Here is a 13175-nt window from a genome sequence, read left to right as displayed (position 1 = left end):
ATGCTGTTGTGATTGAAAGATACTTCCTATAACTCGTAATTAACGCAAGAATGCAATAAAATTTGCGCCTTTATCCAATTATAGATTATGTTGGATAACTGACTGACGGTCTTTTGAACTGTCAAATTTAGCCAAAATCAAACACGTATTCGTTCTTAAAAAATTTTCGGCGAAATTACAATGTAGTGTAGTAGAATTAAAAGAAATATTTTTACAAATACTGATCAGGGAACCTATAGTTTACTGAATTACGGAGGAATAAAAGGAGAAGAATCAGTACTGTCATTTTTAGTATGGAAGGTATAATAAATATTTGTGCTAGTTTGGGAAGATTTAATTTGTGTTTATAAATTAAAAAAATTTCTTGGAAACTTTATTATACCATCTTTGTTTACTCCGTATAATTGAGGCATATTGCAAATATTGGAATATTGGAAATTATGAGCTGATAATATAAATTGCAATTACAAGCACAGCAAGAGAAAAAAATACATAAATAAATAAATAAATACCTGATTTATATAAATTCTGAAATAGCTAAAACGTGGCATAATGTTAATACTTCATAACTAGTAATATATTTAGACAAAAGAATATACAGTTTCTCATTTTCTTTGGAAGAGTTTGTCGCTGCATGGCTTTTGCAAATGGCTGGGTTACGCAGGCAGAATTGTTATATTGTCGCCAAAAATATAAGATAAATTATAATAATCAACAACAACAGCAAATAATGGCGATCATGAAAATAATATTTACAAAAGTATATCAGAATATTCATAAATATGGTGTAAGATAGATATTGAACTATTGCAAAAAAAGTTAGAAAAACAAAGGAAAATTATAAATCTTAATAGAGATGGATTGCGGTCAATAGTGAAATAAATAATTATTATAATTCAAAACAATATTAACAGTGAGCAGAGAGCTGTCATTTCGTCAAAACAGAACCCAAATCTAAAAACCTATAAACAGAACCCAAATCAAAAAATTAAAAAAAACTGTTGATAATATTTACATCGACACACACACAATTATGCAGCAGGAAATATAATCCCTTAATATAAGCGATTAAACTAAATTTGAACACCCGAGGTCATTTCTTTCACAAGTTTTTAATCTAATAAATAGGAGGAAACTAAAATGTATGCAACATGCACAGAAGTCCTTTCAAGGCGATTCTTAGATTTACTGAAAAATGATATGAAAAGAAAGAATTTCCTGTAAACACATAATACAATAAGAAACATTTTTCCTTTCAGAATTTAATCGGCGAGTGTTACCCGAAAGTGATCACACATTTTTTGAATTAAAATAAAATCTTACATACGTTTCTATTATTTGTGTAAGCGTAATGTTTTTCGTTATTTGAAAATACGCTATCCTGTCGTTGATTAAAAATTAAATGATCACAGGATCCGATCAAAATCATTAAATGATTATATTCACAATGAGTCAGCACTAAACATTCCGATTTTTTTTCCTTTTGTATATCATAAAATCTCTTCTCATAGTCTGTTGCTAGCTCTCTAACTTTGCTTGACAATTTAAATCTTTCTTCTTGAATATTCTGAATTTTGCTTTTCAGTATCTCTATATATAGTCATAAACTATATTTAAACATTAGGTATGTACTATAATCACAGCATATATTTGAAAATACGAGTATTATTTTATTTATATCTTTTAGGCTAATGCCAGGAAGTTACATTATGGTTATGAGAAAGAAATTCTGAATGATTCTTTTTTATCGCACTTTTACACTAATGTAAGTACCTCGATATACATCAGTAGACTTTTCAACTGATTTTTCTAGTTAAATTTAATCGTATTTTTAAATATATATTGTTTAATTTCTTTTGCAGTTAACGTTTAAAGATGAAGATTTTATTTGTAACATTCTGAAATTGAAGAAATGGTTACTTAACAAACCTTTCTCTCAACGGAAATCAAAGCCAGAACATCTTAAAATTAAGTAATATTTTGATTATTAATATTTTTCCCTTTCAGATATAACGTATTGTTAAATAGAAAAGCAAAATAAATAAAAATTAGAAGTTTTTAGAATATGTAATATTACGTATAGTTAAAAGCGTATGTTCCCATTTTATTAATTTTTAAAGCAAGGATGAGTTATTTATTTTAACTCTAGAAATGTGATACCCAACCTTTTTCTTTCATCGACTAAAGTCTGCTTCCATTAGGTTAAAGGAGAGAAAAGCCAATAACGTTCGTTCAGTAGCAACTTTAATTTTGAAATATTTCTCTCGGATGACTTTTAAATCCAAAACTTAGCTTATGTTTTGAATAAGACTTATGCGATCAACTCTTTTTGTATTATAATATCAGTATCAAATCTGCCATATTTCAGTGGTTTTATGAGCCATATTTGCACATTCAAATTTTTAATGTCTTGGAAGGGAACCTCAAAATCTTCTTTTAAATTCTGCAAGCAGTTTATATATAACGATATATCTTCTGAGAAAGTTTTGCGTTCTTCGTATTTTTTTTTTTTTTTTTTTTTTTTTTTTTTTTTTGTGTGTGTGTTTCTTGTGCTCCTGCGTTTTACATATTTATATTGTGCATTTTGCATAAAAATTTATGTATTTAAAAAACTGCTTTTGATACCTACTAAATTGTTATTGTGCATTTTTCCTTTTATATTTAATTTATGTGATTTGTTCCTTACTATATGATACAGCTTTACATCACTAAGCAATTAATTATCAAATTTACACTATTATTATTATTCTGCAATCAATGGGTTCTTCATTATGCTGATCAATCGCCTATGCATATTCTGTTATCGATCCCAAATCAACCCATTAATCACCATTTGCACCGTTTAATATTTCATTCACCTACAGGGGATCAATACCGACCTGGTTGGGAAGCTCTGCTGCATAAAAACAGTAATGTTGTTACTAATAGATAAGCAAATAGTTCTGTCCACTTTGCAGTACAATCTTGAACAATAAAAATCCATTTTTAACCAAGATGGCGTTTCAGCAAGGGAACCGAAAAGGTCTATTGACAGGGTCTCAAAGTGTTGAGCATAGGCAGGAGTTTGAAGCAGCCCAGATGGCTTTTGATTAGAGGCTTTATAGTGACAGCATTTGAGACTGCTTTTGACATAGTCCACTTCCAAAACCGTAGTATCTTTTTGTTATTCAATAAAATGCCCCTTCAAATCCGTAGTGACCAGCTATGGGTGAATCCGTAGTGACATGCCATCAGTAGTGATCTCTCATGATGTTCGCTACGGTTTCTGCTTTTCTTTTTCGATGTATAACTAGTTGTGCTAATTATTTCAAATCAGAAGAATATCGGTATAACACTCCTCTCCTACTAATGTATTCTTTTCAAGTCCAAGTTGCATAATCTACTGCTTTCTCTGGACTCTCAAAAGCTTCAATGATCTTTCGAAGATCATCTTATTCCAACTATGATTGGCATTATTCTGCAGGACTAGTAGTAGGAATTACAATGAAGACAGCACAGACTTGACAATAATCTCAACTATGAAGTTCAGTCGTCCAGGGATGCATGTGATAGTCAGATTGTAGGACCGGATTTGTAAGTCCTATCCCGGCCGACTCCACTTTGGGTGCCATTTTGTAACCGTTCTTCTATAACCACAAACTCCCGCTAGCTCTAAAAACATTTAACAAAAAAAAAGAAACAAGTTCAAGTTTTCCTGTTTGAATGCACAGAAACGGACTGCTTGTTTTAATGACTGCCCTGCGCCTTTTTGACTCGACGCCGCCGTGCGCCGCACAGTCCTGCACCTATTGACGGCGCGGGCCTGAAGGCAGGGACAGGGAAAAGTGGACGGAGCACCAGAACTTCCTCAGTGACTTTTACAGGTATTGCTCCGCCGCACTACTGTACCCGCTCGGCATTCGGTTGACCCGCATCGGATGCCAGCCTAACAAGACATTTACATGGAAACTTTACATCAATTCTAGACTTACGTACTGAATATACAATTACAAAGACACAGTATACAATTAGTACAAAGAAATTAACCGATTAACAAAAGTTGGATTATCGCAGATTAATATAACATAATTACTTCGAACATACATCATACAAACATTCATTGTACATTGGACATTGTACATTGTACTTCCTACAAACAATATATTTAAATTAGCATATCTAATTACATCGAATTACATTAAACATTTTTTAAGGAACTAATTAGTGAAAAATTTGGGCAGAAAACTTTTAATTTAGGCAGGAAACCTGAAGGAAGAAAACTTTTAATAACATACTTTGCAATTATGATATCAAATCCATAACACGTTTTCTGATATGAAAAAAAAAAATTAGAAATGGCAGCATGTCAGATATAGAACTAAAAACAACCTTTAACTGTAAACTGAAGTAAAATCAAAATGAATGTGAAGCATTTGAGAAAAGTATTATTGAAGCGAACAATATTGTTAAGTTAGTTTCTACGACTATCCGCCTGTCGTGTCTTTTTGAATTATACCTGGCAGCTGATGGCATATGACAGCACATGCAGAATTTCTGAGAACTCTATAAGATCATTAGGTTTGTTGAAGCAGGGAACATAAGAAATGTCCAATTCTCTCGCTGGTATGAGAACTCCGGACTTTCTGGTTTTTAGATCAACGTTCTTTCCAATGACACGCGGTAAGAAGGTAGAAAATACTTTACAGGTCATCAAACTTTCTGTTGTTCAACATTTGCTTTCTTTTAAAAAAATATGAAAATAATAATGTAGCTGCAAAGCTCCCAAGATGTGGATAAAGAGCATTCAAAACCGAATTCTTAAATATTTATTATGTGTGTTGAAGAACAGAAGCACAAGAATTGCTCTGGATTTGCTTTGGGGCAATTAATATTAAATAAAGCATGGTACTTTACAAATGTATCATGTATATATAACGAGGATTATTCTATATGATGTATTTAAAGTTAGTGGTAAAGCTCAGGATAAACATTAATCTAAATTTCTTTTTATATAAAGAACGTTTATAATACCGAGAAGCAACGACGCTGAAAAATGGGATGAGAGAATTGGTATCACATTTATCACCTGGTCATAATACTCAATATTTTATAAAACTATTAAATAGCATGCTTCATTACGTAAATTATCAAAACCTTCCACTAAGCAATGATATTCCATCCACTTAATGCAAATTTCAAACATGCTGAAAATTCCTAGCTAAGAATACGTTTAGGTATATAATATATTTTAGTTAAAAACAAATGAGCTAAGCATTTTTAAAAACTAGTGACCTACGGTGATTATTCTTAATAACGCCATCCATAGTGATGCATATAATAAATCAGCTGGAATTTTACATTAATTACATTTAAGAAACGAATATTTCCATGCATTTCACGATCATTCATTTACTACTAATTTGCATTTATTGTTTCCAAACATATATATTTAGTAAAGCACAGAATTCAAAGTAAAACTCGAATTATTGTAAGATAAAAGGAAAATCTACATTACATGTGCATAAAATGTTTAGCTTATTTAAAAAAAGTTAAACTTCTTTTCCAAATAATACCAAATAAAATTAATTCTTGCAAAACATTGTTTTTCTTGCATTTTTCCAATTCAAATACGGCTTTTCATTTTCATTCAATAAATTTAAAGTGAATTTTATCTTTAGAGATGTGCCTACTGAAAAAATAGTAGTTTTATCTCATATTTGTGTTTACTGGATAAATAGTAATTTTATCACATATTTACAATGTAATCATTTTTGCAGATCGTCACCGTTCTTTAAAATGATCGACTCGAGGGCTAGTTTTGACCCTACAACCAACAAAATTGGTAAACTCCTTTCCTTTTCCTTAATTTAGAATTGATGAAATTAATGATTCGAAAAACGGCCATCTTCGAATAAAAAAATATTAAAGGAAAATGAGGGAGAAAATCATATAATTATCGGGCAAGAATTCTAAATTCTAATTAATTTTCTAAATTTCAAATAATGATGCTAGAGTACTTTTCAACCAGGAAAGAATTCAGTAATTAAAATTACATTGACGTCATCTGAAAATAAATATTTATAAAAAGAAAAGTGATTATTATTTTCCAGAGTTATAAATATTTTTCGTACAAAATATAAATATATTTGTTATACATATTTCAGGTTTTTAACGTCCTGGTAAGTATTGTGATAAATGCAAACTGAGTAATTCCTATGCCGATGGATGTGAGTGACATTTGCGAATAAGGAGTGAATGTTTGTTACTGTAGAGTTTTTGAAAAACAGATCTGTCGGTACGAGAGTCTTCTCAAAGGTTGGGGATGAATTTAGAGGGGCAACCAAAGCTTTCAAGTATTTTCCCGTAGGCCTTTCGAACTAAGGATGGAACATACACAGGCCACCCACAATTGCTTAATTTAAGTTCTCTATTCAAACTTTGTCCTTTTGATTTATTTTTTACTAGTATAAAGAATATAATATGTCTCTAACAGAGGTGAAAAATTCCTTTTTAAATCACAGTTTTCAGTTTTAAACGACTGTACTTTGCTGTTTGTAATAAACTTTCATGAACTGAATATTCTTTTAATCAACAGATATTTTCAGTCTGATCGTCTCAAATAGTTAACTAAAGTTATTAGGAGTGGTAAAAGTTAATAGTATGTAACCAAAGTAAAAGAAATATTGAAGATGTTCCTGTTTTTTCAGAAGTTCGAGGAAACGTCATGTCACGCGCATTAAACTTCACTATTAGTGTCATAGAGCTGTAGCTTACCTTAGTGGTAATTTTAATAGTAATAAATTATATTTAGTTAGGGCTCTCTCAGTTACGAATCCACTTAATGCTGCTTCAGAATTTAGTTATGAACTTGATACAATTCATTCCTTTTCGTTCTTCACAGATTATTGTATCTTGGGGGAAGGACGCTGGATCTGTTGATCATACAGTAAATTATCACTTAGCTAAACAATACCACGTTAAATTTTCTACAGCTTTCAAAAGATTTGCTACTAAGCAAAGATATCTTGCTTTTAAAATCTGTAAAATTATGAATCTCATTTCTGCGCTGGGAGCGATATTTGCCATCACTTTTAAAAATATGAATATAAAAGTAGCATATTTACTCGTTCTTTTACAATTTAATTATTGAATTTATAAGTTGACATATTGAACTTTTTTGTATGAGCATAATATATAAAGACTTAATTATGACATCGTGATTTTTTATTGTATGACGGATTTTATAAATATCTGATCGATGGACTTACTGAATTGTGAACTTTATAAATTTTATTTTAAATTTATAAAGTCTCCATTCATCATAACTGATCTGAAGTCCGTGTCACACACATCAAGTCTAATTTCAGAATTATCGTGTACAATAAATCTTCTTTATTTTACCTCTTCATGCAACTTACACTGTCATTCTCAGAAATGAAAGTCGGCTTCCTTTTATTCTTTCATTTTATATTAACTCAATATTTACGTTTCGAAGTCAACTTTAATCAAGAATTCAGCTATTTAAGAGTGTTTTTAATCAACAGAGGCTTCTCCGTCTCATTTTATTGAGTCAGCAGTTAAAATACTTTTATCTCATCCCCTGAAAAACATTCTTCCATTTCGACTAATGGTTAGAACCCAGAATGCATTCCATTATTTACGGAGTTATGTGTAAAATGCCCATTTTTACATAAATTTCACTTTTGTGTCGTTTTTCTGTTACTGAAAATATTCGCAAATCTAGGATTAAAAATTATTATTATATTCTATACAAGATTGGAGCTCCTGGGATGCCTGTGGTATTCTCAGCTAATCTTTTTTAATATGCATTGATTAAAAAAGAAAGACTGAAATTTCGCACCAAACAGTATGAGATATATGTTTGAAAAAAAAAAAGATTCATAAATCTTCTGTTTCTCATCATTATTGTCAATAGTCACATTTTTCTTTTCTATGCAGCCTCATGTCTTCAAAAATGTTTCATTTAGCGAAATGGATTTTCACATCTATAAAGGTCTCTCGATCATATTTAATGGTGCCATTTCTAATGTTTCTTTACTGCTAACTTTTAAAGAATTTTCTCCTTAACTGCTTATCCAGAATATTAGAACATTTTCGAAACTATTGCTCTTATTCCTATGTACACTGCGAAAAAAAAAAAAAAAAAAAAAGGTTACGGTTTTATATCTCCCGTTCTATCTAATGAGTCGATTGACAAAATTCAACTTGCGCTTTTCATGTCTCAAAAGCGCGACTTGGGATATGTATTAGATTTATGTATAGCATTATTCTAATAGAGGTATTTTGATACAAAATTCGGACGTTTTCTTAAATAACAAGTCAGTTTATTTCCATATTTTGATTCTACGACTGAAATTATGCCAAACTGCCGAGTTTTGCAAAAATTGCAGAAATAGATTTTAAAAAATTGGCCAAATTAATTTGAGAGCCATGATTATGGCTCTCAAAAGTTTAGCTCCTAAATGTTAATCGAATTTGGTATTAATCTCTCTTTTTTATTAAACTTATTTAACTCTTCCTTTCAAATTTCGAAACTTAAGTTCCTTCCGAATAAAATTCACCCATTTTTTTATGATTTATTTGCAAAATTTGTATTTTTAAATTAATTTTATAAATTTTTCGGAAAACGTTTTGTGTTATAATCTATAAAACTTTTACAATCATCTTAAAGTAGATGTATTTCTAAGCACACCTGCAAAAAAATAGAGGTTTTTATTCAAAATTTCCGAAGATATATTTGAATTTATACATTGGGGCGTTTCGCAATTTTGCATATTTGTTTAAAGGGATAATAACATCAAATGTGGTTTAGGCACTTTGTTAAAATTATTTGAAAGTCGGAACCATGTGACTTTTTTTCCGCCATGCACAATGTAAAAAGGAATAGGAAAATAGGTTGCCATATATTAAGAAGATCGCCAAGTAAATTATTCTTAGTGCAAACTGAAAAAAGTGCACCAAGATATATGTTTTCCGTAAATTTCGCACCAGATTTTATAAAATTTAATATTTAGGCATAATTTGAATCCTAGAATCGAAATATGGTAAAACATTGGCATGTCATTCCAGAAAGGTGTTAAAGTTATTCCCTCGAACTCCTAACATCGGAGACCGCTGTTAAGTTTTATCGAGATTGTTTTACTGGTTAACACTTTCATATTATTCAAGCAACCCAAAACGATGCGAGGTAACTCTGTGTCAGATACTAAAAAACGAATTCTACCAATGCCCCCGCCCTTCCTGGAAAAATATTATGGAATGAGTACGTGTCTCTGCTCAATGGCTGTTACTTCGAAGAAGCGCAGTTAACAACTTTTGAATATCAAACTGTATTATCGTATAAGCATTTTCTGCAAACTCACGAACACCGAAATAGTATAATATTTTTAAAAAGTGAATGTGGAAACTAATGATAAAATTCTAAATATTGTGTAAAATTTCAAAGCTGATGTATCACTCTCTTTAATTTTATTAAGATCACTTCCGCAAAGCTGATAGATTTCGCCTAAGATGTACCACTAGAATATTTTAACGATTTCGGTCTTTAAGGGATGTTTATTGGAAAACTTACTGAGGCGCTACTTCTGTTAGTAGTTTAAAAACTTTAATGGAGCATTTTATCCAATGTTTTTAATTTGCCATTTCCGAAATTTGAAAATCATCTCATTTTCCAAAAGACGGAAATTTCATATTCACCGTTTTTGCGTACAATATAATCAGGAAGAAAAGATGGCTTTCATCACGACTTTCCTTGTTTATAAACTAACTATGTATATACAGCTATAAATATTTTGTAATTCGATATTCCTTATTAACAAAAGATGCCTTTTCTGTCATCTGTGTCCGATCAGAAATTCCATCAGTGCCCGATCAAAGACACTGACCTGACTTCTAACTCTTACATCACTGGTATTTCATAATACTAAACCTGAAATAATATCTTTTTAATTCCATTGTTAGAGTATATTTCTCATCAATATTATTCTTTCAACAGAAATTACTGCTGCATTCTTCCAAAATCCCTTGTTCAACAAAGATCAACCCAAGTTAGTAATCTATCTCTTACACTTATTCGAATTTACATTCAACTGATATCCATTTACTTTTTATGATTATTTCATTTATATAACTTTTTAAATGTTTTAAAAAATTAACCTTTCTTCGTACATTATTTTCAGTTACCTGAATTTTGGAGCGCTGGGTTTCATTTATGGACACGAAATTATTCATGGATTCAATGGTAAGTATAATTTATTTTAAACTATGTAATAGTTAAATCCATTCCAGTATAACTTTCTAAATGTTTTACTACTATATTATTGTACAAGTTTGAAACCCCAACATAAGAATTATTAGAATAGCCAACATAAGAACTCAAACTATAATTATCGAATATAGCGTATGATTAAACGAAAGACAGCTCGAGCAAGTCACGAAATAGTTTAAAATTGCTGTTAGACCACCAAGTGAGTAAACGGAAAAGAAAATAGAAATCGAAAGATTTTCCTGACCACGATTTGAACCATGGATCTTCATATAGTGACTTGTAATATAAGTGCTAACGACTTAGACTTGCACCTCGTTCATGCGATGCGTGTGGTAATTACAATTATAAATAGCTTTATAATATAACGAAAAGTGGACTGCATTATTACTATTTGATTTTACTATTCTAATCATATATGAGCCATCTTTCTAAGAGATAACTTACTCAGCCGACAACAACCATGGAATAAAAAAAACATGGAACAACAAAACGAAATAACAAAAACAAAAAAGTTGAGTGGTCGTTACAGGGTTGATGTAATGATTATACGCGCCCCCCTAAGGCACCAAGAAGAGAAAAAACTGAAGTAATATAAGAGCTAAACTGTTTTAAAGATACAGCATACCTCCCCCCGGGCATTGAAAGGTTGCTTCAATAATTTCGTGCAATAATACTCATAACAACATAGAAAATTTTACATTTACAGCTTTATACAATATAGCAATAGTCTACTAGTATATATAGCAGTAATACAAAATAATATAGTAGTGAAATGTAATATATTAGTATATGTAGTAATAATATACAATATAGCAATCAATTTCCAGTACAAAATGTTATACATAATACCATAAGTACTATAATCATGAGATAAGATTATTAACTAATTCAAGACGCTTCCTCCTGGGATAATATTGTATTTTTTGTTATTTTGCGCTTAATGATGCTACTTGCTTCCCAAATTTCTATTACTGTAGCCTTACCGTGAACTCCAGGAAAAAGACTTGCAATGCGCCCTAACACCCAACTATTTACAGGTAGCTCATCTTCCTTAGCTAGTATTAGCATCCCGATTTTAATATTCTTTCTTTCTGCTTTCCATTTGCCAACGGTTCCATATCAGTTGGACAAACTAACAGTTCGTTTCCATCTAAACCGACTCTGTTTGAGTCATTATATTTAAATAAAGCCTCGAAGGTTAGCCTTGCAACTACCTACAGGCCTTAAGTGATATTTCCCAGAATTAATTCCGGATTTCCTTAGCCCGCCAAAACTAGGTACCTGAGGAGGAATAAATTTTCAGATGGCTCCTTCTTCAGCTACATAATCTGCTAACTTTTCATCAGAACATATAATCAAATTGTTAACTCTTTGCAGTCAAATTATTAACTCTCTCGGCATTTGCATCAACGAAGATTTTTTCTTTGTCTGAGAAAACGACTGAACCTTTTCCGCGTCGAGTAATAAATCTCTTTAAGATGGCAGTAAAAGTGTCTGTGGTAAAGTCACTCGTTAGTTCGAAATGCACTGCTTTTGTTTACAAAGCAAATGAAAAGCACTACATATATCCTCTGGTGAGTTCCTTTTCTCTGTCCCTTGTACGTAATGAATATTGGGTCGCAGAAATCGGTGCCGACATATTTAAAGGTGCGCTGGGATTTATGCGCTCTGGAGGTAATGAACCCATAATTAGTTCGATACTGACTGGTTTATTTTGAGACGCGATTACATTTATGGGTAATCCTTCTAGTTACATTTCTGCCTTGTAATGGCCAAACTTTCTGCCTCATGAAAATCAATAATGTTTGCGGACCTACGTGTAAATATTTCCGCTGATAATGTTCAGCGATTAATATAATTAATTTAAATTATTTGATTAATTATATTAATCTCTGAGGCAGAATTATTTGATGTTTTTGCGAAAATTTTAGATTGGCCTTTGTAATCGACCTTCTTACTCTCGTTACATTACTTGCATCCAAAAAAAGGATGCGCAGAAGGCAAATGACTTTTATTATTACTTGGTTTACCTTGTGCGAGGGAATTGTAATCTAACTAAAAATTGCATTTTCGAACCTCTCTTACTAAGAAAGATTCAGCCTCATTTAACTCTTAACTTACCCATCCCGTTCCTTTCTATGTTCCCTCCTGTTTTGTACACCTAGAGTTCCAAAATAACCTGGAGATATAATTAATAATACGTAATAGTTTTGGGTAATGGTTTGTGAGATTTAGAACATAATCAATAGATTTGGAAGGTTAAGTGTATGAACAAGCAATGTCATTTCTTTTTCTCAGTTCACTGGAAATCTTGTCCGTTTTTTTTTAAGCATTCAATGCTCTTGTTAGGTATGATAATCTTTCTCAAGAATGGAGGACTTCCACCAGAGATCAGCACCATACAGCTGGTCAAAATTCAATCCTTAAGAAATAAGATCTGCTGGATTTTCCTGTGAAACGAGCATAATTCAACTGGCAAGTCTGCGTTAATTCTTGAATCTTTAGCACTCGGTTAGCAGCGAAACGTTTTAGTAAATGAGCATTCTAAATCCATATTAACAGTGTGGATTAGTCACATCACAAGCATATTTTATTGATGTCTAGTTTCAATAAGGTCACCCCACTTGTAACAAGTTGTATTAGCAATACAACTGCGCAGAGTTCCAGGCGTAGCACTGTCAACGGTTTTAGAGGGGATACTCTGGACTTGCCACAAAGCAAATGTGAAGATAAGTTATTGTCTTATCTACCGCGTAAATAGAAATGGTGTTCTGATGCGTCCAAAAATTTATAAATATGTATCTTAGAAAACCTAAGATGTAAAACATATCTGTGCACTTGTAAATTATTGGTAGATTTCATGGAAGCAATGAAATTTTGTCATTCCTTAATTATCTTCCCGGGTTCC

General features: G+C 31.4%; 1 protein-coding gene across 2 annotated transcripts in view; it reads left to right on the top strand.

The window, feature by feature from the left end:
- LOC118188863 (neprilysin-2-like) overlaps positions 1-13175 on the top strand; it is a 119844-nt gene that overhangs the window by 73216 nt on the left and 33453 nt on the right. For both annotated transcript variants that reach the window (XM_085812404.1, XM_085812403.1), the window contains exons 12-16: positions 1688-1765; positions 1863-1972; positions 5757-5821; positions 9995-10046; positions 10179-10240. In XM_085812404.1, the coding sequence (XP_085668530.1) occupies positions 1688-1765; positions 1863-1972; positions 5757-5821; positions 9995-10046; positions 10179-10240 (367 nt within the window). The remainder of the gene's footprint in view (positions 1-1687; positions 1766-1862; positions 1973-5756; positions 5822-9994; positions 10047-10178; positions 10241-13175) is intronic.

The sequence above is a fragment of the Stegodyphus dumicola genome, chromosome 3 (assembly GCF_044657685.1).
Source record: "Stegodyphus dumicola isolate Sdum_Otavi_A_Nest chromosome 3, ASM4465768v1".
NCBI classification, from domain to species: Eukaryota; Metazoa; Arthropoda; class Arachnida; order Araneae; family Eresidae; genus Stegodyphus; species Stegodyphus dumicola.
The sequence above is the reverse complement of the archived record's forward strand: the minus strand, read 5'-3'. Positions and strand labels throughout refer to the sequence as shown.